The following is a 27,675-nucleotide window of genomic DNA, read 5'->3' as shown; positions in this document are numbered from 1 at the left end:
ACAGAAATACTCAAACCTGCCTGTCTGGCACCAACAATCATGCCACAGTCAAGATAACTGAGATCACATTTTTTCCCCGTTCTGATGGTTGAAGTGAACATTACCTGAAGCTGCTTGCCCGTATCTGTATGATTTTATGCATTGCACTGCTGAAACATGATTGGCTGATTAGATAATTGCATGAATGAGAACGTGTACAGGTGTTCCTAATAAAGTGCTCTATGAGTGTATAGAACCTTTAAAACTTTGTCTGTTTCATGTTGGGATTGCAAATTTTCAGCCCTTAAAAATATTCCCCTTTTTTTATGCAGATGGACCACATAGTACTATATGCATGGTGTTATTGGATGGTTCTGGAATTACTGGATGTGATAAGAGATTAAATATTTAAAAATCCCCAAAGAGCTGATGATGGTTTAATTCCCTATTGCATCAGTGCCTAGACTCCAACCATCCACGACTCCGCTGATGGCCACAATGAGGACACGTCTTAAAACATAGCTCATGGCTGATTATCTTCTTTTTCCAGAAATATGTCCAACACGATTAAAATGAGTTTTATATCTTTTTGCGGGCCATTAAAAAGCCCTGATTAAAAAGCCCTGGGCACTGGTGCGTTTCTCGAATTTTCAAATGCGTTTGATGAATATTCAAATCCAGACATACATGAAGCCAGATTTTAATATTTTTCATGTTTGACGTTGAGTTGTCCTACAGCAAAACCTTTAGCATAATATAGCATCATAATCTAAAATTCATTTTAGATTAATCTAATTTTAGCTGCTTAGGGACAGAGAATTTTCTGCTGTGAGGGAAAGACTGACTTAGATGACTGAAACTGACAAAACATTTCTAAGATATTTATAAGAAACTAATATGAGAAACATTGTTTCCTCATCCTGTCCTTTAACCTTTAATTCTGGTCTACATTTTAGCTTATTTTGGTTTGTATGACATACTTTTATTATCCAAATTAGCTAAGTGTGTTTAAATGCACCAAAAAAATCTAATTTATCAGCTGTTTTTATAATACATGAGTCACTCGGCCAGATTTCTTACACTTGTGTCATTAAAAAAATTTCAGATTTATACTTAACCTGAGGAGGTTTATACCTGAACATGATTGAACATAATTGTCCTCTTACATGACTACATTTCCATGAAAAAAACACACTTTTATTTACATTTAGACCTTCAGTCAAATATCAAAGATTGTGGATTTTAACTTTGCTTATTAACGCTCAAGAAGGAATTCCTTTTTTTGCATGTATCTGCCAGCAATATTTTCTAATAATCTTAGATCCATTAGTTCCACGGTTCCCCTTGGCTACCTATAGCAATACACCTGGCCCCACCTCCTCGTCTCTCTGGAGGTATTTTAGCTCCGAAACTCAACTACCTTGAGCGCTATGTGTGGTCGGGTCCCCTTAGCTATCTATAGCTATACACCTGGCCCCGCCCTCTCTGCTCTCTGGAGCCATACACTTGTCCCCACCTGCTCAGCTCTCTACAGCAACCCACCTGGCCTTAAGCTTGTCAGATCTCTGGAGCCATATACCTGGTCTCACCTTCTCAGCTATCTGTAGCTGTACATCTAACCACAGCCCCTCAGCACTCTGGAGCTATTTTAGCTCTGCCACTCAACTTAAGCCCTATGTGTAGTCTTGCTCTCTCAACTATCTATAACTATACACCTTGCCGTGCCTCCTCAGCTCTCTAGAGCTATACACTGGGCCATATGTCCACAACTCTCTGGTGCCACCTACCTGCCCCAATTTCCTCAGCTCCTAGAGCAATACAGCAGGTTCCACCTCCTCAGCTCTCTGGAGTTATCTACCTGACCCCACCCCTTAGCTATGTGTAGCTATACATCTTGCTTTGCCCCCTCAGCTACCCAGAGTTTCAGTAACGCTGCCCTAGACCGATCCTCTCAAGGTTCTAAACCCATCTACCTCGTCCCACACCTTCAATGTTTCTAACTCCATCTCTCTTACCCTGCCCTGTTAGCACTCTAGAGCCATCTTCCTAGATCCACTCACCCAGTTTTCTAAACCCATAAACCTAGCCCCACCCTCTCAGCTGTCTAGGGCTCTACACTTGGTCACGCCCCCTGAACAGTCTGATGCCAGTTGCTTGGCTCCGCCCCTTAAGAATGAGACCCTTCACCCGTAACATAACCGTTTTGTAAACATAGTATAAAAGCAGTAATATTAAGTGCAACATAAATATTGTATGTATATTATATGAATATTGTATGAAAATTGAATAAAGCCACATTTTTTAGTAACAATGCGTGTGTACACTTATAAATTATTTTAAATCTTTTTTGTGTCTTCTGTTTACTCTGATATTTTATTTACCAGATCAGTGCTGGTCAATCAACTGCAATTAAATCAAGATTTGTTATTAAATCAAAATAATAAACCTGCACATATGTGAACAGTGGTCTAAAGGTCACCATATACTCTGTGATGAATCAACATATTGGTGAGTTGATGAAAAAAATTCTTTTTTCTTAAAGAATATTATTTATTTGCATTCATTAGCATTCATCCTGCATGGACGTGCAGAAACGTGTATGATTGTTCAGTGAGGATTCCAGCGCAGCAGGGACTATTTATCTTCTAAAAGGGTGTTAATTTATTCATGAGGGAAGTGTGTTTTCATTTGCATTATGAATGAGGTGTAAATCCCATTTTCAACCTGTTACTGTTCTTCAAATTACTAATGAGCCCAGATTAAAGGGGCTGTATTCCTTTATAGAGAGGCTGGTGCGTGTTTCTCATCGTCAGAGGCACGAACGTGCACTTCTTAAATTGGATTAAACGTAAATGTACACAATATCACATTTACCCCAAACACAGTCGATTGACTGAGACACAGTTAGTGTCTAAAGTTTGCTTCTTTAGTTTTAGTGCCGTGGAACCCAGAGGCTAAGGTCACTAGCGAGTAATGGAAGTCTTGCTTCATATGACAGAGTGGATTTTTATTATATTTTTTTACATTTATATTATAATTTTATTATCATTACTTCCAGCTTTTTGCTAAAATTCCACCTCCAACATTTAGGAGGTTACTTTTATATAATAACAATATCCAGTATATCCTTTGTGTGTGTATAAATATATGTTCATTTTCAATCTCTCTGTGTTACTGCAAGTAATGAAGTTGATCAGGGTTATAAAAGTATTGACGATATCCATGCAATCTGAAAAAGTATGTTTTCAGGACTATAAGATGTGATTTACACAGTGAAGAATGTCATGACATTTTTACTTTAGTCTAAATGTAACATACTCCTGTGTTAGGGTCTTTACGGTAGCCCTATTACTCCAGGATTTACAGCATGACAGAAAGTCTAAAATAAAAACCCCTACAGTGTTGTGATATATAAGAGGATACATGCATGTTGTTTTTTCTTGAAGCAGATCAAATTCAGGGAAGCTTATGGTGAGGATCGCCCCAGATTATCACTGCTTGGCTGATGATGAGATCTGGCTGTAGGAGCAATACTTAGATACAGACACACAGACACACACACATTTTCTCCACACATCTACGACCAGATAACGTTAAAAAAAAAAAAAACCTTCCATATCAGCAGCGCTCAGCCGTCCAGTGGAAAAAAAATGCACAAGCTGGAGTCCAGCCTGAGATGAGAACAGAGCGAGAGCTCCTATCTCCTGTCTCCTGTGAGGACTTCACAAAAGACATTTAGTCATTGTTGCAGGAGTGCACAAATGAAACTGAACCCTTTTGGAAGATCTAATCATCAGAAAAGGTGAACTACAGAGGAGACTGACATCAGTGCAGATTTCTCAACAAAACCAGGGCTCCCTCTCTTCTCCCTCTCGCTTTGCATGAATTAAAAACACCCTGATAACCATATTACAAACACATTTCTGATGTTAGAACTCTCTCTGAGTGGATTAAACATGTGTTAAAAACAAAAACGCTAAGTTTGGGCTTCATTAGTTCTGACTCTCAATCTGATTCCAGATCCCAACAGCAACTACTTTCAATATTAAAGTAAAAGTTAAGCAAAATCTAAACATGAAACGTACACAATTTTACACTTATCTCAAAATTTTGGAAATCAGAAAAGACAAACAGGAGGCGTGGCCTAGGAACGTAGCAAGACACTACAGATGAATAGGGTAATTTTTTTAAAACAGTAGATATCGCAATTAATGCCAGCTAATATTCTATTTTAAGTACAAGTAATTTCGTATTGGAACTTTTTTTTAAAAAATGTACTGTAATTTATGCAAACATGGCTCTGTCTAATTAAATATGCACAATCTGCAAAAAACAAAAATCTAGTCTTTTGATGTTGTTAGAATTAAAATATCTATTTCATTGTGAAAAAGCTTTCAAGAGAAAATCTTTTACAGAAATGTTTGTTGGAATATCATTTTTATTGTTTAATTAAGAAAATACCATTCGCTGTTATAATATATATATATATATATATATATATATATATATATATATATATATATATATATATATGCCATTTATCTGTATGAAATTAGTCCTAATCATCATTGTAGAGTATTCCTCAGTAATATCCTTATAATCAGAGATAGGAATAAATATGTAAATTTTCCTGAATGTAGGTCATCCAGTGTTTTCAGTGTGTTTTCACTGTAATTAGTGGGGTTTATTAAGATTTATAAAGGACATAGATATGTATATCATAATGTCATATAAATTGCATATATATCAGGAAGCAAATCTTTCAGGGATATATGACATGATATGATTGTGAAGTGGCCAAAACTTAAGTTTCCGATAAAGTGATGGTTGCGAGGGGAGAAGAACAAAAACAGTGAAATACTCATATTGCTGTTAAGTTTTGATATTTTTATTGCTACAGTTTTATGATTTCTGTCTGTTTCGTTTAAGCAAGATATATATTCGAAAGCTAATAGATACATTAACATCCCCTGTACACTCACAGATCTGATATATGTTTAAATGGAGCACATCAGGGTCCTACTGAGAGTAAAATCACTTAAAGTTCATCATCATTCATCTGAGACAAAAGCAGTTAAGCTATAAGCTAATGTTCATACTGCCTGACAAATTGGCCAAGTCGTTTGTCAATGCATAACACAGGGCACAGTGCCAGTACTGATTTAGATTGTTAGGTGTGAGGAAGCACAACAACCAGATATTAATATTAATTCCTCATATACTCATTTACACGCAGGTCGGTTGCCTGCCTTCGCTCCATCAAACTCTCATTTATATTATTAGGGCTTAAAATAAATTTTCATTACTGTTAAATCACAGCAGTAAAAGGTAAACATGCACTAAATTCCACAAAGAGATTCTTAATGAAATAAAATGGTATATTGTATACTGAACAAATAATTTGTTCAAAAATTAAATGACCACAATATTCTCTTTTACCCCAAAGGTAGTCCATCAGCCAAGACATGTTTAATGTCTGCAGTTTGCCCTTTTATTTTTGGGATAAAGGGGAACATTGTACTGTACAGATTTAATATTTGACCAAATTGTTCCTCTAAATCAGGGGTTGTCATCTGACAGACCAAGTTTCACATACGGACCCAGCAAAGTATTGCACCAGACCGAATTGTGCATGCAAAAATACTGTATCAGAGCCAATCAATCTATGAACAAAATTGGCTGTAGCTCAGCAACTCCAGTTTGCTAAACATAAACCAGCACAGCTAATGGTCAGATATGAAGCTAGTGAGATAAAGAAAGGCCATGTTCATTAGCATGGGAATACACAGGTTGCTCAGGTTCATTTTCCTTAAGTAAGTGCTTCAAATTTCATGGGTCGGTACATTCAAAAATAATAACTGTGCTACCAGGTCGGATTTGTCAGTGGGATTAACTGGTCACATGCACATCTCTATCTCAGAGTCCATGGCAAAAGTGGTAACATGATGCACCACAGCCACAAACTAATCGTTAATATTAAGCATTAAAAGATAACTGCTGGAACTTCTGGAGACCTTCGTAAGTAATTTTAAGGAATATATGTAACTGGACCCTTACAAATTTTAGATGAATACCCCTGCTCAAAAATTAATGCAAAACAACAAAACAGGTCTCTCACCTGAGGGTGAAGATCTCCACTGATGAAAGAGCAGAAGCAGCCAGGAAGACCGACACTGTCTCCCTTTGCCTGATTGGCCTGGAAGGCACCATCACCACAAAGTTTCTGTCCAGGCGTAGCTCGGACAGTGGCTGAAACAGACGCACGCTGCCAATCCTCCGCATGGGCGTAGGCCCTGAAAAGTACCCGGCCGGCCCCTGTTGCTCAGAGCGGATGGCACCTGCCTTACGGGAACTTTCCGGGTTGCATTCGCCAGTTTCAGTGGATTGTACCATGTAGTAGAGCTCCACAGGGGTGCCTTCAGTTTGGGGTGCTCTTTGTCTTCCAGGCACCACACTAGGTGGGCTGAACCAGCTGGGAAGCGGCTCCAGTTCGGCCACACAAAGCCCCAGTTCCCCCTTCAAACGACACGTACCTCGAACCTCCTGCGTCTCATGGAACGCAAACATCCGTATGCAAGGGAGACGGTCCACAGTGCTGTAGTCGTCCCAGTCCCGGCCTACGATGTAGAACAAGACCTGGACCTTGGGCCAGCTGAGGTGGATGCGCTCGCTTATGATGAAGGTCTGAATCTTCCAGTTAAAAGTGAAAAGTGGAGAGGATGATGAAGAAGATGAAGACAAAGAAGATGTTGATGGGTTGTTGAAGATCCCTGGATCAAGGAGTTCCATGGGTACGGGCTGCTGCGCAAAGAAGGGTCCATAACTAGCATTGACCACAGGGTTCCTCCTGGCCTGCTGGATGAAGAAGAGCTCAGTGCGTGCCTGTAGACTGGAGTTCCTCATGATGTCCTGGTTGGCCTCCTTGAGGAAGAAGGCTAGCTCCGCGTTCAGCACCTGGTACTGCACTGGCAGGTACGTAGGCACGGCGCCAAATCTTGGCAGACCCTCCAGCAACAGTCGGCCATCCATCACTGCCAAGTAGGAAAGAAGACAGGGAGAGACATCACTCATCTTTTTTGATTATACTCACTTCCTCTGCAATAAGACCTTTAACCCGAGAGCTGAAGTGCAGCAGCTGCTCAGAGCTTCTCCCCACGCTGCAAACTGAGAGTTATTTATCTCTGACACTGTGCACTGTCTGCTGGCCCACTTTCCCAACCAGACTGACTCATTATCGAGCTGGAGCAGTGCTCCGCAGATATTTGGGCTGATTGAGGCTCCTGAGAGTCCCTATTGATTTTGCGTCACTGATTCAGGGTGAAAGAGAGGTGCAGGAGATTTGTGAAGGCTGGGGTCATGGCCACTGATCGTACACTCAGGGAACAACACAGATATCATGATAAAATATCGCCTGAAATTACTACATAGATTGTTTAACTCTTTAAGGCTGGACTGAACCAACAACACTTTGGATTCTTCAGAGTTTGAAGTTTAATTTTTATTTGAAACAAAACAGGGATTAAACTGTGACTTCTGATTCATTTCTATTTTTAGGGATATCCAGTGTGCTTATAATATCCCATAATGCACTGCTCAGAGTTTGTATCCAATTAATGTACTGTATGTAATATAATCAGGGTGGAACGTAACAAACTGCATGTACTTTTGTTACAATGCTTGTGTACATGGCTCACTGTAACTTTCACATTTATTTTTGATCACCATTACAGATAGAGATAATAATTTTTTAATCAACTTTAATTAACTTTAATTAATACTAAACCACTGGTTTGACATATCCACCACAATGTGAGGTTCAGTTGAGTTTATTTCACTTGTTAATGTGGGTTGAATTAGAATTGTTTTGTGACACTATGCCTTCAGTGAATTCTGAGCAGTTTGGACAAAGACACTTAGAACTTTCATCTATTTTTCTGAAGATATCTCAGACCCTGATCATAACAACACCAGAGACGCAAAGCAATCACTGTAAATAAACTTTGATATGAAAATGATTTTCTGATATTTTTAAAAGCACTTATTTAACATATCTAAGTGTTGCTACAGCTTGAGCTTCTTGGGCGAAATAGCTTACCAAGTAGCTAAAAAAAACCTGAATGAATTAATATGAGCTAGCTAGCTATCAACCTAGCAAGCTACTGAAACCCAAAAAACATTTGGCTAAGTTAGCTAGCCAGCTAGATGGAGTGGCCTAGGAGGGTAGCGTCAATTATAGATATATAAGTAAAAAGTAATTAATCAAGTAGTTTTTTTTAACAACTTCTTTACTCTTATTTGAATAATTTTTTTTGCTTACGCCTTTTATCCGTCCATTATTACTACAGTAGCAGTACTGTTAGTCAAGTCATTGTGTTTTGTACTCTTTCAACTACTTAATATAATATATATTTAAATACTGTCTAGGATTATGTAAAGTCCATAGATGTACCTAGAAGGTATAGATTATCCATAATAAACTACTCTTTGTAGGGAATAGGGAGAAGGTACATTCTTTTTTTAACCATATAGGGCACCACTATAGGCCACGGTATCCAGGTGATATTCTGTGCTGCAAAATTACACAGTGCATTGCACTCAGTTAAAGGCAATGTCTTCAATTCATTCTGAAGTGGTCATGACTAGGCCTTACTGCCTCTAAAGTCTCCAGCTTTCACAGTGACTCTCAAGGGTCCCTCTATAGAGGTTGAAAATAACAGCCAACTGAAACACACTTTACCGAATGTCAGTTTATAAAGTCAGTGTTTTATTGTTGCTTATACCAAAGTGCTGCTAAATTCTGGATTCTGATTGGTTAGAAGGTGTTGACTGATTTTGTATAAGAGCAGTCCTGACAATAGTGCAGCTACAAATCACAGGTTTATACTAATACATTTGCGTTTCTATAGTAACAGCTCGTTCATAAGGATGTGAAAGGCTGAAGCTCCACATAAACAGATTTAAAAATGTGTGTAGTCATTGAAATGGTGATGTTGCCTTTAAAGAGACATATATTTAACATATACTCCTGGGCAAAAACATGGGCCAAGCCTAAAATGGCAAAATATTAAGCTTTTAATGATCTTAACAACAAATCATTGGTCAGGTTAGCATGAATTAAACAAATAGATAAATAAAGTTAGTATAGGATAGCTTTTCCCTCTGATTTCTTTAAATGTTTAAGCCCTGTGGCCCTTGATGGGCTGCATCAGGTGAGGCAAATAACCAAATAATGACAAATCTTTTAAGAAAAAACATCCCAGAAGATATTTTTGGAAAGTTTTGTACACCCAGACATGTGTTAGTTTGAATTTTCCATCAAACATTTTAACCATTATTATGATTTTACCTTTGTGTACAAGAAGACTATATAAGTGAATTTCTCTGTTTCTAGCTTTTCTCCAAACAAGCAGTTCAGTGCAACAAAAGTAAACCGGCACATGAGGTCTCAGGAGTGCATTTATTTAATTCTTGCTCATTTTCTGACCAATTATTTGTCGTTAAGAACATTAAAAGCTTAATATTTGCCATTTTGGGCTTGGCCCATTTTTTCACCCATGGAAATATGGAAGGAGTCTCCAGTGTCAGTGCTTTGTAGCTTTGTCAGCGGTAAAGCTGTGACATGGGAAAAGCTTCAGGACAGAGGAGTTTATCCTTTGAAGTTTCTCAGTAGCATGACAAGCTGCATTTCTTTTGTCTCATTAACTTCAAGAGAGAGAGAAAGAAAGAGAAGATGGTGAGGGAGAGACTGTTTATAGCTGCTATATAACGTAAGTGATAACAGGAACGCTGACATTTATAAGTAAGCCTGCATTTTTCATTCAGCATTAAAAACAGCACAAAGAATCTCAGTAGCAATCTCAGAAGAATTCTCTGGAATCTGCAGAGAATCTAGGAGATGTAGAGCAACCATAATGCACTTTTGAGTGTGTAGGGAATAATGTTTCTTTTGAGATCAATCCTTATTAACACTTTCTCCCTTTCAAATAAAACCAATCATAAGAACTTACACTTGAGGAATATTTTAAATATCTATTTAATAAATACTGAAACGTTGGATATTTAAACCACCCCAGGCTCAAGATTAAAATTAATCCCTAACTACAGTTAAAATGTGAGTTTAATGTAATAGAGCAACAGGATTGAATTTCACTATGAAAGTAAAACTGGGTTGAAGTCATGGTATAAATAATACAATCCTGATAAACACTAGGATTAACAGAACATTGAGTTAATCCAGGTTAAAGCTTAATCTGTCTTGAAGCCTACAGGTGGTGTATTTTTATGTTTCTGGCAACAACTTAAGAGATATTAGAACAGAATTTCTTTAATTTAAGGCACATATTGTATCCACTTTGGAAAATTATTAAAACATGTATATGCATTATGTATACAGTATTTTGTAACACTCAATTTTATACACTGTTAAAGTAGTCTCCTTGTTACATCTCTCCCTTTGTTTTATCTCATTAATTTTACCCCAGAATTAGAAATCATGCGTCTTGACTTCTAATTAAGACAGCACAAGGAACGAAAGCGATATATAGAAAGACATCTGTAGAGGAGGCTGAACAAACAGTTAGCACAGAGACAATTTCCCTGAGACATCTGATGCATCATCCATATTTTTATTGCTGTAATGTTATTGCTTTTTGTAGCAGCAGTAAAGAGACGAGACAAGATGAGACGAGAGGTGAGGTTGGGGGGGTAGACAGAATCTTAACAACTTCTACTAAACAGTAATGATTTTTGGAGCTACGGGAGTTTGATTTATTTTGCAAGCACAATCTGTCACATCGATTCCACAGACACTGCACTCGATGTGTCCTCTTTTCTTGCCAGCACAATTTCAGAGCTTTGTGGGAAACAGAGGCTTATTGGAAAGGAATCAGCAATTATTTTTATTTTGTTTTTGCAATAAAAAAATTCTTATAATATCCTTTTTTTATAGTATATGTACTCCAGATCATTTTGTCCCAGTGGAGTGTTTTTTCCTACTGTACATGGGGCGATAATCAGCAAATTACAGTAAATTCGCCTCAAGGCTGATTAGGTTTTTGAATTATGTAGTGTTAAGAGAAATCATGATTTTGATATTTAAGTTGTCTGATATTTTGGTATCTTGATATCTAGATATTTTGTATTTTTTGAGAGGGGCTTCAAATCCAATGTTTATTTTTATTATTATTCATGGTTTGAAATACGAGCAATGATTAAAATGTGATGACCTATTGACACAGAAAGAGTTCACAATATCAATAGAAATGTAACACAAAAAAACTCTGAGGAATCTAGGAATACCTACGTTTTATATTCATATGAACATGTTTCATTTTCTTCCTAATGCACTTTTAGTGTGTGGATGGACTTTACAGATTTGTAATGGAATATATTTGTTCTTTTTAATCAATAATTTATTCATTTGTGTGCATTTCATTTTTGCTTTTGCCACGCTTCTGTGGTGCACCATGATCTGCACATCACACACACTGGAGAAAAAAAAAACCCACTGAAATAAATGCTGACAACAGCAGACAAGTGCACAGCGGGTGGAGGCGAGGGAGCTATTAACTAATTTAAGACATGGAGCGCTGCCTCCGGCCACCGTCTCCGGCCTGCAGGGAGTCTCGCTCGAGTTGAGTTTTTGAGCCAACATAATTGGAGTGCCCTTGGATTAGCATTCTCTCACAACTGGCTCGATAAAAATCTCTATAATCTTACTGTAAGTAAGCGTGCTAGTGGATGAGGGTAAAGACCAACTGCTGAGAACATACGTAATAATGAGGATCAGTCAGAAGACCAGGACCGGGCCAGAGTGGAGTCTGGGATCAATACAGTCAAGCATTAAAAACTCAATCAGTATGCAAATTCATATTTTAACCTGTGAGAAAAACCATGAACATTAACACTACGGGTGTTACAGATTTAAATGTTCACAGTATAATAACCTTATCTTAAAAAAAAACAGTATCACAGAATTAATCAACCATTTAAAAACACAGAACCCAGTGGTGAAAATTAAAGGAAATACTTATTAAGGAATCTTGTAAAAGTGTGTTTGCAAATCCTTGAATATATTTAATGAAAACCAAAAGGAAACCAAAAAGATGAGATCTCCTAATTGTTTTTCTTTCTGCAGGATTAGATTTCCAGAAATACTTGTATGTCTGTTGTCGGAGGACCTCTGTAGTAATAATTATCACTTCACACAGGATAAGCGATCTCTGTATAAATCACAGAGATGGGACTTCCTTCGTGACTTCACCTTATACATCCACCTCATTTTAATACAAACTGATTGTTCTGAGCTTTATTCTAAGTGTTTGTAGTAGGGGGCGTGGCCACACAAGTTGCGCCTGATCATTAATCGCATCGCTTCTCTGACACATCCTTTTAAGCGCTGTCTTCGTTTTTCTATTTTGCATTTGATACACGAGCAAATCTTGATTCATTTTGGTTTCAGTGGGAGATGATAGAAAAGAGCGAGCATTTCTTGCAGTTTGTCCCATAGGATGTAATGCAATATTTATGTCAATTTGGACAGGATAGATATTACCTGGCGTTAGTTCTACTGCTCATTTTATAGAACGTAAAATATGTCGTAATCTTTCCAGACACATGCACACACAGTCTGTAAAAAATTACTGATATAACGCATTCAGACAGGACTAAAGAGATACTCCTGTAGTAATTACATGAATCCACTGCCTCATGTTAAACTAATCCAATCCACAAAGGACTTTTGAAACATATTTTTGAGAAAGAGTTTTCTATAAAATGTCTTGCATTGTCAGTATTTATCACATTTTGTCATTATAAGATGAAAGAGAGTGGCTGTGAGGAAAGGCGGAGTGCTTAGCCAAAATAAAGACAGAAATGCATTTTAGACAGCACTTTGAAAACATTGAGGTAATACAGCGTGACTAACTGAAACCGTGACACCATAACAGCCCTACTCAAGCCACTTTAATGAGGCACAAGGCAATATCCTTCATGGCTATGCCTAACAAATACACAGCTATTAACCATTTTAATACCATGCATCATCTCTTAGTCATTACACTTTCATTAATTTACATTTACATCAGTTGGCAGACTCCTTTATCCAGAGCGACTTATAGATCATTTATACAACTGAGCAGTTAAGGGTTAAGGGTTAAGGGCCCAGCAGTAGCAGCGGTGCAGGAATTTGAACTATGACCTTCCAATCACTAGTCTTACATTTTAACAACATTAATGACATGCACACATTTCCATGTAACATTTTTTAAATTAATGTTCATAATTCATCTATGTAACATTTTCTTTATCAATGTTCTGAAATAACTAAAGTTCACCTTTTATACTAAGTGATGCACAAGAATAAAATAAAGACATCTTGGAGAACCTGCCACCGTTCTTCTGGATGCTTTGGCTTTTTCACTTTGCTTCTGTTTCTGTAGTAAAACCAGAACAGCAGCCATTATGGTTTTACTGGCACAATAATGCATAAGACAAAATTAGCATCTAAAAGAAAATTTGTATTTGATATATATATTACCAAATACAATATACAATATATAATGTTAATCAAATTATAATTGGAATTATGATGCAGTAAAAGTGGTACATATTCAGAGCACCAAAAATGATAAGTGTTTGTATGTCATCCATGATACACTTCGAAACAATACAAAATAAACGTTTGGAAATTTGCTCTTCTCTAACACAGTAAAATTTATACTGAGGCTCCCGAGTGGCACAACAGCTCTATCATTAGGAGACTACGAGTTTTAATTCCAACGATGCCACAGCCTCCCTGGTGTGTAGAAAGGAGAGCAAAATTGGCCATGCTGTCTAGGTGGGAGGGGTGGCATACACTCTCTCTGCTGTCAATCATGGTGACACTAGCCAACTGGTGGTGTCTGTGAGCTCATGTATGTGGAAGAGGGCAGACAGCGCTTTCCATAGAGTGTCTTACGCTGCCCTGTGATGCTGCATGAGCAGCAGCTCGAAATGATGCTTCTGGCTGGCTTCATATGTCTCAGAAGCACATGTTAGCCTTCGACCTTCCCGGTTTGTAGAGGTTTTATTATAGGGGAGAGCTGGCTGCTGGATGGGAATTGGCAAGTGACCAAATTGGGGAGGAACTGGGGAAAACATTACAAAAAATTAGATAGAAAGAAATCAGCATTTTGCCCATGTTCCCTGCAAGAGAAATTGTCAGCCATTCAGAAAGCGTATATGTAACAGCACAAATCAGAGAATCCTGAGACAAATCTGTCGAGCAAGGGTGAGGACATTAAAGCAATCTCAAACATTGTTAGGATGTGGAAGGGAAATGAAAAATTCCAACATCCAGAGGCAAATCCGAGTGACAGGCGCATCTCAGAAAATGAATTAGCCACAGCTTTATATTCAAACATGGAAAGAAGTAATAAAACACAATGCGTTTTACATGTCTTATCATTTATCCTGTAGATATGAAAACCTCAGGATGAAACTGTGCTCTTACTATGGAGGACATTTAACTGTTCAGTGTAACACTAAAGAAAATTGCTCACAGCAAAAATGTGACACAAACAGAAGTCCAATTATCCTGTCCCAATTAAATCTCAGAACTAATTGGTTTTCAGGCACAGTGTTAAAAGCACACATCTCTTTCCACAATTCCCGGTTAGCCTTAATTGTATAGGAACACCTGCGAGGTGTTTGGTGTTGGAAATTGGTATTGGAGATTTGGAGCTAGTCATGCTTGGCTGCAGAACCTCCGCTCTGATTCTCTTTATCCAACTAAAGCAACTGGTTGGTGCTCTAAAGCCTGAGAGGAGCTCAGTCCCTCATTCCCTTGTACCGTCATTCCATCACTGAGAGCCTCGGCTGCTGGGAATGAAACATTAAGTGTTCCAGGGGAAGTACCTTTGGGACCGGCATAGGGGTTTTATGGCACTTCGGCCTTCAGTCCAACTGCCTGTTGATCTCAAATGGATTTTTATGTGATGTGATGTGTGTGTGTGTGTGTGTGTGTGTCTGTTCACATGTGTGTGTGTTTGTGTGTTGAGGGGGTTAAAAGGGCAAAATACACTTTCAAAGAGCAAAGTGAGCATCAAGTGAATCTGAAGAGCCGTTATTGAGTCTAGAACTCAACATAAAAGTGGTGGTGATCTGGCCTTTTAATATACATCCTTTTGGGTCCATATTCAAGACAACCTGAGATAGATGATCAAAATAGATGTTTTTTTTTTACTTTAATTAGGTGAAAAAAAATAAAGACAGAAAATAAGTTAATTTTGGAATTACTATTATTTTCTCCATTCAGCTCTGGGAACCAGAATCAGGAGTAGATAAAAGCAATCTCAACAAAACAGCAGGGTTAAACTGCAGCCCTGCGGCGGTTTGTAATAACATCACATCCACTCTGAAACTCAGAGCAATGCATTTCCACCACTAATGAATAAAAAAAATAGAGCGAACGCAGGAACTAGTGGAAATTAGTTGCCAAACAGAGACAAAACTAAAAGAAAAACAGAAAGATTCGATATTTCTTTAACATAAATAAACCCATTTTATGTAAGAGCTACACTCGATTCCCAACAGAACCCAGAGATGTAGCTGAGCAATGAGGTTCTAGAGGTAAAAACATAATTTGTGATGTTTTTTCGCGGTTAGTCATGGTGTATGATCAGACGATTACCTTTTGGTAAAGAATGTGTTGTATCCTGTGGGAAAAGAGGTTTTGCACTTCAGTATAAAGACACTCCATGAAGCACTCTCGTTTTTCATCTCATGCTGTGTAACCAAAATGAAACCACAAAATATAGACGCTTGAAATGTTGTGTCAGAGAAGCAACATTTCTGAGGATTTTAGGTTATTGAGTTCCAAGGACAGCTATAGCCAACAGACATGTTATGGTCATGTGACCTACTAATGATCAAGCGCAGCTTGCCCTTCGCACTACAACTAGTGCTTATAATAATACTTCCCTCAACTAGTGGTCATAACTCCCAACCTCTAAAAACACCCCCTCAACTTGGAATTCCTACTCGGAATGGTCTCCTCAAATTCGAGTTCCTCAGAGTTCAGTAAGTGATGTGAAATCAACATGGCTGCACACAGCACTAGCAGTAAACAAAGTAGCACTTCTTAACTTTAAATGTGTTATGCTGTATATACAAGTATTTGCTTTAGACCAATCAACATACAGATATATTAGCTTGTTAAATCTGTAAGGAGGAAAATATACATCATTCATCACAGTCTGCTGGCTAGCTTACTGCTAATAGGTGAACATGGAGGCATCCATTTTTTACCCTTTGACGTCATTCCGCACTTCCCACTTCTGAGGTAAGTCGAATGCAGCATTAAGCTCAAAACAGTAAGTTTGTCTTAAAATGAGGTGTACGTAGTACACATTGAATTTTTAGTCTGATGAGTATATGTGCAATGTGAAGAATAAATCTCTGTGATTTATACAGAGAGCGCTTATCCCATGCCGTCATTAATTACTCCATTAATTACTCTTCCTGCAACATTACTTAGGAAACGTGTCTTGAAATCTGATCCCAGATCAGAAAGAACAATTAAGGGATTTTTTGTTTGATCTTTTGGTTTCCTTTCGGGTTTTGTTGTATGTATATACATATATATTATACATTATATGGCCAAAAGTATGTGGACACCTGACCATCACACCTATATGTGAGTCTTCCCCAAACTGTTGCCATAAAGTTGCACAAATTTGTATAGAATGTTCCAGCATGACAATGGGATGTTCAACAACAATATATATATATATATATATATATATATATATATATATATATATATATATATATATATATACTGCTAACATATATATATAGTCTAAAAGTATCATGGTTTTGAATTATTTACATAATCAGTTAATAGTGCAAAACCATGATACTTTTAGACTCGGTTATCATAGTGAAACAGAGCTGAAACAGTCACCGCCCACTTTTCCACTGGCCTCGGCCCTGGAAGCTTCTCCATTGCACTGCAGTGATGCTCACTATTTAACAAAACTACAACATGCAAAAAAGCAGATTTACTAAGAACCCAAACAATGAGCACTCGTCTTTGTGTACAAACAGATAAACAAGTGCGTAATTATGTGTATAGTAGAACATGAAAACAGTGAAACACAAAAAAAACATTCATGAACACACAATTAAAAGAGTGTGTGTTCTGTTCATACTGTAAATGTAATGAAAACCATTTAATGAAAAGCAGACTCTGTTTAAATGCTGTTGGTATTGGAGATGTGCACATGCAGTGAATATCTAATATGAACCAATAATACATGTAATAATAATACTGCTGTAATAATACATCATCAGTTTAAGAAATTTCTGTTTTTTTGGGGAAACACATTTCTGTCTTTCTGATTGAATCACTAAGGTGAATGAATCAGTATCGGTCACTACCATGCACTGAATCATTCCTGTAGTTCAGCTGCTTTTGGTAGGCTTTGCAATTAAAAACTGCAAAACTGAAACAGACTTCATGAAGAGAGAACAGTGTTTTACGTAGGTTTATGTTATGTCAGTGTTTAAACAGCTGTAAATTTGCATCTGCATGTGTACAGAACTTGATTTGTGCTTATCATCTCGTATCAAGCCGTGTTGGACTTTGTTGGATTTCTCATGAACAATGGACAACTGTGATTGAGAAAAGTTTGCTGTTTGGTTTTTAGGAGCTAACAGCAAAACCTGGCTGTCATCCCTTATGTTTGAGAAATGTTCCTCCTATTAATCTCTATTGTAACTGCAATGTCTCCCTGTGACATCAACCTCTCACGGGAATAACGAAAATCCAGCACCAACCAACACAGTGGCACTAGAATCACTACACACATCACATGAATGTGATTCACAGTGGAGTTTTCCTTTAAAATTACACCTTTTGCATGTTTACTTTTGTCACTTACATTAGAAATGGGAAAATCTAATGCGAAAGTGCAGAAATTAGCAATTTTTAAAAAAATTTAAAAAAGTGAAATCCACTGGCCTGCATTTGAGCAGCTCATCCATATCTGTGCTTAAGTGTTCATAATTCACAGAGACACACGTGTGAAGTGTGGGTTTCTGGCAACGAGGCGGGCGATTAAAATGCCTGCACGACTTCAATAACCACGGCTCGAATAGCACTTAGTAACGGAGCATCGTTGAGGGAGCAGGAAAGAGGTGAGGGAATGGAGAGAGAACATTCTCTACTCTCCTAACAAATGAGATGAACCCTGGGTCTCAGTCTGCACCACGGCGAATTGAGGCTGCCTTTATTTCAGGGTTAATGCCCCCTCTGTCGCTTTCACTCGACTCGAAGGTGGATAACAGCATCCATCAGCTTCCTCGCCCCCCGAAGTCACAGCAAGGAACAGAGCAAAAAAGTTGAGGTGGATAATCACCACTCGGTGCCTGCGGATTTGCTGAGAAAAAGCTTTTCAGCCAGAACGGCCCCTGTCTTTATTACGAGTCATAAAACAAGGAGCTGCCTCATAAAGTGTCTCTATATCTCTATAGAGCGTTCTCTGAAAACCTGTCTCTTGATGGAACATCAATCCAACATGAGCTATTGGGGACAAGCCCCTGAGGTCGCTTTGCAGACAGACGTCCGGTAAAATTACCATCAAACCGCCAAACGTTTTCAAACTAACCAGCACACTGTGAAGCGTTGTGAACATTTACAGGGTTTTTGCCTTTTAATATAATTACTAGGCTTGTGCTATATTGATTTTTGCCTGCTCGCAATTTTTAAAAATCACGACAAACGATTTAAACGTCCAGAACCGACAACCTAAAAAAGACAGGAAAACAAGCATTACTAAATTTCAGAGCGTGTAAGAATATTATCAGCTGTGCAGATGGGAACTGCTTGCTTGTTGTGCTGAAATCCGAATCCCCAGCAGATTGTGACTCGCCTTCACATGCATGTGTGTTACAGAGTAGGCAAACCAACACTGCATGTGTCCTCGAGATTTTTGTTTTTTGACCATTTTCAGACTATTTTGGTGGCATCATTAATCAATATAGTGTTAACTATGTAATTGTCAAATATTAGCCAAGTTGAACATACATTGATCTTTTTATTTCATATTAACGTACTCAAAATATTCTCCATTTACCATGAGAGAAATCGAGACACCCCACAGACTGAGAACACTATAGGGTGGAGATGATTAAATCATTATATCACACAAGCCTAATAATTATTAGTAATTCCAAATGATTTCAGGAAAGATTTAGATTTAGGGAACTATTTCTGAGATCATGACACAAATGAAAAATAAAGTATTATACAAATATATTTACAGTGAAAAGAAGCATAATTGTAAAAAGTATCAGTGAGAATTTATCAAATTTATTATCAAAAGGTGTGTTGAAGAGATATCCAATGAAATCTGTTTCTCTCATTCTCTTAGAAAATTCAGTGTCTAATCAAATCTCCTCTCATCCCCTTTAAAAATGTTAGTCATTTAACTGATTCTGTTAATTATGTTTCTTTCTTAATGACGTGTTAACTGTCTGATTCCCATCTAGTGCCATGACTGAGGTGTTTGTTGTCTATTTATATTGAAGTGTGATGACAAAAATAATGAATATAAACTGAGTGTAGGAAATGGGACAGAAGATCTAATGCTTTGCTTGAAGGGAGAAAAATTTTGCATCTGAAAACCACCAACAGATCAAACGTCTTGTTCTCCATTGTGCCATATTTTTATTCTTAACCACGGAAATAGCAACTAGGTGAGAAGAGAAAAAAAATGGCACATAAAAAAAACAATAAAGACTTCAAGTAACTTTTATTGGTTCATAAAATGATTTACTCACTTCTGCACATTCTCGTGGGTTTACAGTGAAACAGTGGACAAATTAAGCATTGGTTTTTATTCTCTTTAGCACATCATTTTCATCTTTTATGTACAACATTTGTGTTTAATAACTGCTAAAAATAAAAAAAAGCCAAGTTTTTGTCACGAATCAGACATGGTTCACTTGATTATGCTAATATCAGGAATATATAAATGCACACCCAGGAGGTCACATTTAGCTCTTATAAAGTTAAGAAAGAATGCTGGATGTGGTGTAGAGTATTTTTTTAAGTTTGATTCAGATGATGTAAAGTGTAAACATTATGGCATTAAGCTTTAATATTCATGTCTGTGGGTGTTTCGTATTAAAAAAAATATACATGCAAATGAAAAAAAACAGACAAATGCTCTGTTTGTTATTGAAATCAGAGCCGTTATAATAATATCAAATGCAGCCTGATGGGTACGAGCGTGCTTTATGATGCCGACACGGCCCTCAGGGGCTGCAATTAAGTATTTATTTGACTTATATTAATGTTTTAATGTTCAGTTCACCGTCTGTTGGAGAATACTGGAGAAATCTGACTGTCATAAAGCCGGAGAGATCCCACATCGCCGCTGCTCCGGGATGTTTTATCAGCACGTTTTGTCGCTACAATATTTAATGGATAAATGCGATCATTCCATCAAAGCTCTATTTTACTGTCAGGCGCTCAGACAAGCCACATTTCACATAAATACATTTGCTCATCTGCACCATGAGACGCAGCGAGATGTTTCGTCGTCAGTCTTCTCCAGGCAGGAGAGCGTACTGAAGGGGGGAGCAGAGATGAGTAATTGAGTGGGTGTACAATTGGCCCTACAAAAACAGCAAAAGACGTCCAAATGGTTTGAAAATGACAGCCTGTTATCAGGTAATATCTCAGCCCACGATACTCTTACTTTATCCTTTATTCCATTTCTCTCAGGGTAGAGGGAGGAGGAACTGACGAAGGATTTAACACCTCATCGCCCTCAGTGAACAAAAAAACAAAGGTCATGCTTACGGTAGGATGTGGAAGCATGAGCGGAGATGATGGAGAGTAGATATTAAAGACAATCTGTAGTCTTAGGAAGCTTTCACATACACAGTGTTTATTCTGAACTCTGGTTTGTTCTCCCTCTCGGTGCGGTTCTTTAGGCAGGTTAGAACACAGCAATCACACTCCGGTTCAAGAGAATGTGAGCGAGGTATGTGGTATCACTCCACTTCCAAGTGAACTCTTGCAGCGAACAGTGAACTAAACATGCTGTGTGTTTTGGGTTGCACAATTTTTTGTAGATGTGAGCTGATAATCTGAGCTGCAAGGTGCAAACTGAACCAAAGGACAGAGCTGTAGAGCTGCAGAAATGCCATGTGCTTGTCAGGGATTGAAGTCAGAGGCGGGTGCAAGTGCAGATGTGGTTTTAATCGGTGCAATATAAAACATACACACGGTACATGAACAAGAACAACAACTAGGTAAATGCAGGAACACAAGAATATGACATCACAACAACAGACACAAGACAAAGACTGCTATCAGAGAGAGAACCTAAATACACATGCTCATTAGACATAAATGTGACTCAGGGGCACGTGATATCATGAGGTGCAGGGGCTGATGGGTAACGTAGTCTTGAGAGTGTTCTGGAGATTTGGATGAACAAACGCAAAAAATTCTTTAAACTACTTATTTACATAACAATCTCCGTGCTTGCTTGATTTTTGTGATTTCTACACACACTAAAATTCTTCTGCAGCCTCGTTCCTGACCAATTAATGAAGGAGTTTTCTGAGGACGTCTTCAGCCTTACATGCCCCACAGCTGTTTTTTTCTTTTACATGCAGTGTGAAACCAAACCAAACAGACTAATGTGTGTGAAAGCACTCTCATCAAATCTTCAACTCTTAGAGATCCCTTGAAGAACATTTTTTTCTGAAGAGTTAAAACACCTGACATGTTCTAGACATTTAGAAGAAAATAATAAGCAATAATTTGGGTTCTTCAAGGGTTCTTTTAGGGCTTATTTAAATTAAAAATTAAATATTCTTACATTCCAAAAAAACAAGGGTTCTGCTTGGTACCCTTTCTACTTTTAGTAGGGTTCTATTTAAAAAAATGTTAAAAGTTAAAAATGGCTTACTGTCAGAGCTGCTTGTTATAGAAAATTACACCTTCAGACCAATCAAAACCCAGAATTTCAGCAGCACTGTGGTGTACACCCAATAACAGCAATCTTACTATCAGCCTTAAATATTTTCATCATTGTAACAGTGAAATTTGTTCTGAGAGTTCCTCCTCTTAAATGCCTCCTCTAAACTCGTCTCAGCACCGTGGCCTGGCAGCACCAGGATGGATGTGATAGTTTTGGGCATCGTGATGCCACGGCGGAGGTTTTGTTGTCACAAACAGAGCGTGCGCTGGATGTAAATTCAGCAGTAAACACTCCCTCGCTAATGCAAGCTGCAGGAGCTGAACAGAGGCTTCACAGTTCACGGCTCAGTAACGACTCTGCTTCTGACAGCTCTGAGCGTTCACTACCTCCTGAGTGGACGATATGCAGTAATACACATCGTCTTCTCCTGCACAACACATCCGCACACACACACACACACACACCAGTGTGTATACAATTTCCTCTGTTATAAGTCTCATGAAGCGATTTTCCTTTTTATCTACTGAATCTACTGATCAGTTCAGGCACCATCATGAGCACCTACTTCACCATCAGTACAGCTGTGATATCATGATTAAAAAATAATAAAAGCTATATTTATTGCACATTTATTTATTAAGACTTGTTAATAATGAAAGCAGCGAGATTAAACGCTTTGCTGTGTAAATGAGTAATTAAATCAAGTGAAAAGCAAAATCTTATAAAAGAAACAGAAAATACACACAGACACGTCCTTATGTATGCTTCTAAATGTCCATTCGTATACAGCGTGTGGTTCTCATCATACACACTCATCATACACTCGTCACACGTTTTTGAGAGTGATGGTGGAGGCGTCGGTGTCAGACGACACACTGTTGCAGCACCGAGGCACTGAAACACTCCTTTAACACATCCATCACACCTCTGAGCCATGTGATATACACACACACGTTTTACTATACTTGTGAGGACCTTCCACTGACACAATTATTGAGTCAGCTAATTAATGGTACGTCTACGTCTAGGAATGCATCAGTGCCATTTTTTCAAACTGACTATGTACTCAGCATGTATTTTGATACTCGTTGAAACTGATACCCATACTGATGCTAGATGAGTGACCTACCTGTACATAATATTAAGCAATTAGGGGAATCATGGAAGCTGTTATTTTTGTCTATTAATGTTTCCCTGGTTTACATAGTGGCCATAAAAAGCACACAAATGTGTGTTCATGCACTCAGGCTACTAGATTTATTCCGTTATAATGTTAGCTAGTTGATTTTAAATTAGGTGCATTAGCTAGCTCCATTAGTTACTTTAGATCAAATAGGATTGTATTGGAAAAGAGTGAATTATGTTCACCTTCGGAAACTGACTGAGCTGTTATTTTCCCTCACCTAGCTCTGTCAGGAAACATTTTTTTCTTGCCTAGCCAGCATTTGCTGCAGGATCGGTTGCTGCTGTGGACTGCTGTGTTTAAGATGTTTTATCATGTTACTTGTGTTGTAGGAAGGTGCTCTAGTTCTTCCTCTTGATATTTTCACAGAGCACAGTTTGCAGTCTGCTTGGCTTTGATTGCTATCATTAATCGTGCAATACGGCCAGATCGCTGTCATTTCATACCGTCTGTTCATTAGAGCAACAATGCACACTAGTCTTATGTTACACAGTATCGCCTGGTATCAGCTGTTATTATCAGAGTGCAAGTAAATAGGCATGGTCCAATACCAGATACCAGTATCCAGCATCCCTATGGACACCTAAATCTAAGCCTAAGCTTAACCTCAGGAACTAAACAGAAACCTATGGCTCTTTAATTTAAAAAAGCTGCAGTTTTGGTATAAAAAAAAGGAAAAAAGCAGTTTTCCTCATGGGGACCAGCCAAATGTCTTTCAGCACTTTCAGATCCACAGCTACTGTCACACTCCCCCCATCAGTGACAGTCAATATTTACAGGACGCCAGACGAGCAAGCCAGCAGCCAAAGTCGCCCCTTTGCGAGCACCGGCTGTCGGACTAATTGGGTACATTTGTCTTTCATTTAGAGCTGATTGGAGTCCAGGAACAGATCCAGCTGGCCCACACCGACGTCATCGTGCCAGCACAGAAAAGCCAGAGAAGACACGTTGTGCCAGGAGCTCTTCTATTCTTACAACCACAAATCACAAGTTTTTTTATTCATTCTCACATTCACACGCTGATCACTCAAAAAGAAACAGAGTAGTGTGTTAGCCTGCAGCTAAATCGGCTCAGCTCAATCGTCACATCTCGGCAGATAAGCTTTTCAGCTCCGTTCAAGCATGACAGCGATGAGGTTCTCATTCCTCAGCTTCCGAGTCGTAATCACAGTCTTTTGCTACGTCAATTAATTAAGTCATAAACAACCGTGTGTTACTGTTCGAGTTACTGTTACCACCCTCAAGTTATTTTCCTATAACAGCACAAGTGTTTTATTCCTCTTATAGTTTTCTATTTATTAAAAAGTGACATCATCATTTGCATATAGTCACATTAAATAGTGTGGAATGTCAACAAAACATGTTAGTTCCTGTTATCCCTTACGTTATAACAGCTATAAACATTCATTCCAGAGAAACCGAGCAAACTCCTCTGTAGAAAAACTTATCTACAGCTTTGCGTCTGGCGGTAACAAAGCACTGACACTGGAGACTCCTTCCATAAATGTCAAATCAACATCTCCTTAAAGAAACACTTCATATCAAGGAGTTTTTACTAAAGAAATGGTAACGTATTAAAGACGTGATTTGCAGCTGTACTACTGTCCAAGCTGCTGTTATAGAAAATTCATCAACATCTTAACAATCAGAGTCCAGAATTCAACAGTGCTGTGGTATAATTAATATAATTATAATTAACATTTACAAATGAAGTTATCATTCATTCATCTTCAGTGAGTGGTTCATTCTAATCAGGGTCACTGTGTACAACTGTGTTATGTATTTAATATTCACTCTGATTATGTACAAATACAGATCTAATGGAGCAAAAAGTGACACCAATTAAACAGCCAGTGTAATTACGAGGAGAATTATATCCCTCCATCTCAGGCCTGCAGGATCACAGTGTGAACATCATTTATATAATTGACCTTCATTATTAGGAAACTAATGTCGCATCTTTGGCCAAAGGGTTTTCTGAGTTGGAGACGGTCAGTAATAGCAGTTGCATTATTATCATTTAAATCTTTTTTTGTAGGTCTGAGGCTTTGTGGTGAAAAAGGAGCTCTGCTGAGAGGACGAGCAATACACGACAAGGTTTTGTGTCTTTTCGAGCAAGATCCAGACAAAACTGCTACGGATTGAATGGAATCATGAAATTATGAATAAATTACTTTTCTACACAATACATGAACTTTCAGTGTAATTTCCGTGAGTAAGTTTTGAATAAAGAGAGAACAAAACTGTTTTTCAGTTGCATTCTCTTTGACTTGCTGTTTACTTCCTGTCTTGACAGAACTACCTAATATGACCTGAGGAGCTGATCTGTCCCAAAGGAAAACAATCTGATCCTTTTACACCATCTGATCCTTTTAAAGTATATATTAATCTTCGTTTAAACTGTTCTTCTGTCTTGCAGAATGAACCAACAAAAAAATGAAAGTACTGGTTTTTTTTGTTTGTTTGTGAAAGTGTTTAAATATTAACTGGTAATATGCACAGGTTAGCTTTCACTCACTACACAGGCATTTAAACTGTTCTTTTGTCTTTTAGAAACCAAGAAACAATGTAATGTTTGGTTGCTAAAGAATTGAAATATTACCTGTTAATAGGTGTCTGTGCTAGGGTCCCTGGAGGACTAGTGGTTAGGCCACGGCGCTCTCACTGCCACGGCCCGGGTTCAAATCCCGGCCAGGGAACCAACCCCAGCCACAACAGTGCACTCCCAGTGTCGGTCCAAAGCCCGGATAAAATTGGGAAGGGTTGCATCAGGAAGGGCATCCAGCTGTGCCAAATCAAATATGCGGACCAATGTCCCATAACGGGACCAGCCGAAAGAAGAACAACAACAATAGGTGTCTGTGCTAGTTACATATTTTAAAAAAACAGCAAACAAGCTGGCTGGCAAGAAAGGAGTTTAGTTTTTTCAGTTCTGAGTTTTCCTGTTTTCCTAATTTATAGTTCAGGTTTTGACCTTGTCTTTGAATTTGTGATTAATAACGTTACCTGTGCTGACTGGGTCTCTGCTTTAGAGCTCCAGAGAACACAGTGTAAATATTTCAAAAGTTTACATGATATCAAATGTGTGTGTTCTATTAAACATCACAACATAAAACTGACTGAAGAGCAAGCAAACTTCCCTCAGACGGCTGAACCCACTATTCTGAGTCTGTTCTAATGGGTGTGGCCTAATACTCTAATGAGCATGGTTGATTGACAGCCCTCTGTCTGAGACTCCGCCTGTTACTTCACTCAGGCAACGAGAATCAGGATCCAATTATAGTTACACAGTAGCTCTTCTTGCTAATTTTGTTTTCACTCGCTAGTTTAGATTTTACTCGCTAGTATAGCTTTCTCTGTCTAGATCAGCTTTCAATCAATACACACTCGGATTTAAAGACACTGATCCAATATGAAGACAGGTTAATGTTCTGGGTGGAGTTTACACAAGCCTTACCCAATATTAGCTGCACCCTCTTAACATGTAAATAGCAACCGGTTATTTCTACTTCGTTGTTACATCTTTTTATGACGAGCTGAACTTATATAAACTCTGTGAGATGTTTTTTTTTTTTTTTTTTTTTTTGCTGAAGGTGAGATTGGATGCCTGCCAGGCAGTTAGCACGCAGAGGCATGCGCTCTCCTTCCCCTTCCGCCTGACAGGACCGGATAATCTATTTCAGATAGAAAGTATACAGCAGAGCATACGCCTCTCCATCAGTCCATCACCGCTCACGAGTCGATATCACAGGCAGCCCGAGACATGTTTATTAAAGATTTTTTTCCGCATACATGGGACAGAAATTGACATGCTCAAAAAAAAAAACCTTAGATGGATTCTGCACAGGTAATTAAGATAAAACGATTCGATTCTGCAAAGATGGAGCCTCAACTGGGCCTCGAGCCGCTCTGATTAGACGCCAGCGAATGCATTCTCAGAGATTCGAGACGATATTCCCATTTTTAATTACACACATGAGCAGCCGCTTAACTACCACCACTGACTCATCTGCATGATTGAAATATAATTACCATGTGATTAAAACGTGGCTCTGTTTGGTCTGCTAGTGCAATTGTTTTCTCTTTTCCTGCTGCTTTGTTGGTTTATTTTTCTGTCACAGGCCCGAGAATTATTCAAGCTATAGAATAAAATGCTCACAAATAAATTACACTTCCTCCAGTTTGGAATTAAAGACCTGTTAGTGTAAAATAGTGCTTTTTCTGTGCTTTTAAAATTATTGAATAAACTGTAATAAACAACACACTAGACATGTACCTAGACGACCGACCAAGGATTAGTCCGCATGAACACTTCCAGAGATTCGTTCTTCTTCATATTCATATTTTAATGCTAGAGGCATAATAGCACAGTAATAGCACATAATATCAAAATATGTTAACAATACTTTTCTGACAGGGTCACAGTAATAAAGTAGACATAGCCCAAAAAAGAAGAAGTAGCATAAAAATATTTTCAGCATTGTTATATAAATGTGCCCTATGGGAGGACAGTTTGATAAGGTAGGACAA

At 38.2% G+C, this 27,675-nt stretch overlaps 1 protein-coding gene across 1 annotated transcript in view; it reads right to left on the bottom strand.

Annotated features, from left to right (window-relative positions):
* The window catches only part of si:dkey-112m2.1 (transmembrane protein 132D), a 140,107-nt gene that overhangs the window by 84,445 nt on the left and 27,987 nt on the right, over positions 1-27,675 (bottom strand). The window contains exon 2 of the mRNA XM_026940837.3: positions 6,098-7,010. Within this exon, the coding sequence (XP_026796638.3) occupies positions 6,098-7,010 (913 nt within the window). The remainder of the gene's footprint in view (positions 1-6,097; positions 7,011-27,675) is intronic.

Source organism: Pangasianodon hypophthalmus, chromosome 15 (genome assembly GCF_027358585.1).
Source record: "Pangasianodon hypophthalmus isolate fPanHyp1 chromosome 15, fPanHyp1.pri, whole genome shotgun sequence".
Taxonomy (NCBI): Eukaryota; Metazoa; Chordata; class Actinopteri; order Siluriformes; family Pangasiidae; genus Pangasianodon; species Pangasianodon hypophthalmus.
Note: the sequence above shows the minus strand (reverse complement) of the source record. Positions and strands in the feature narration are given on the sequence as shown.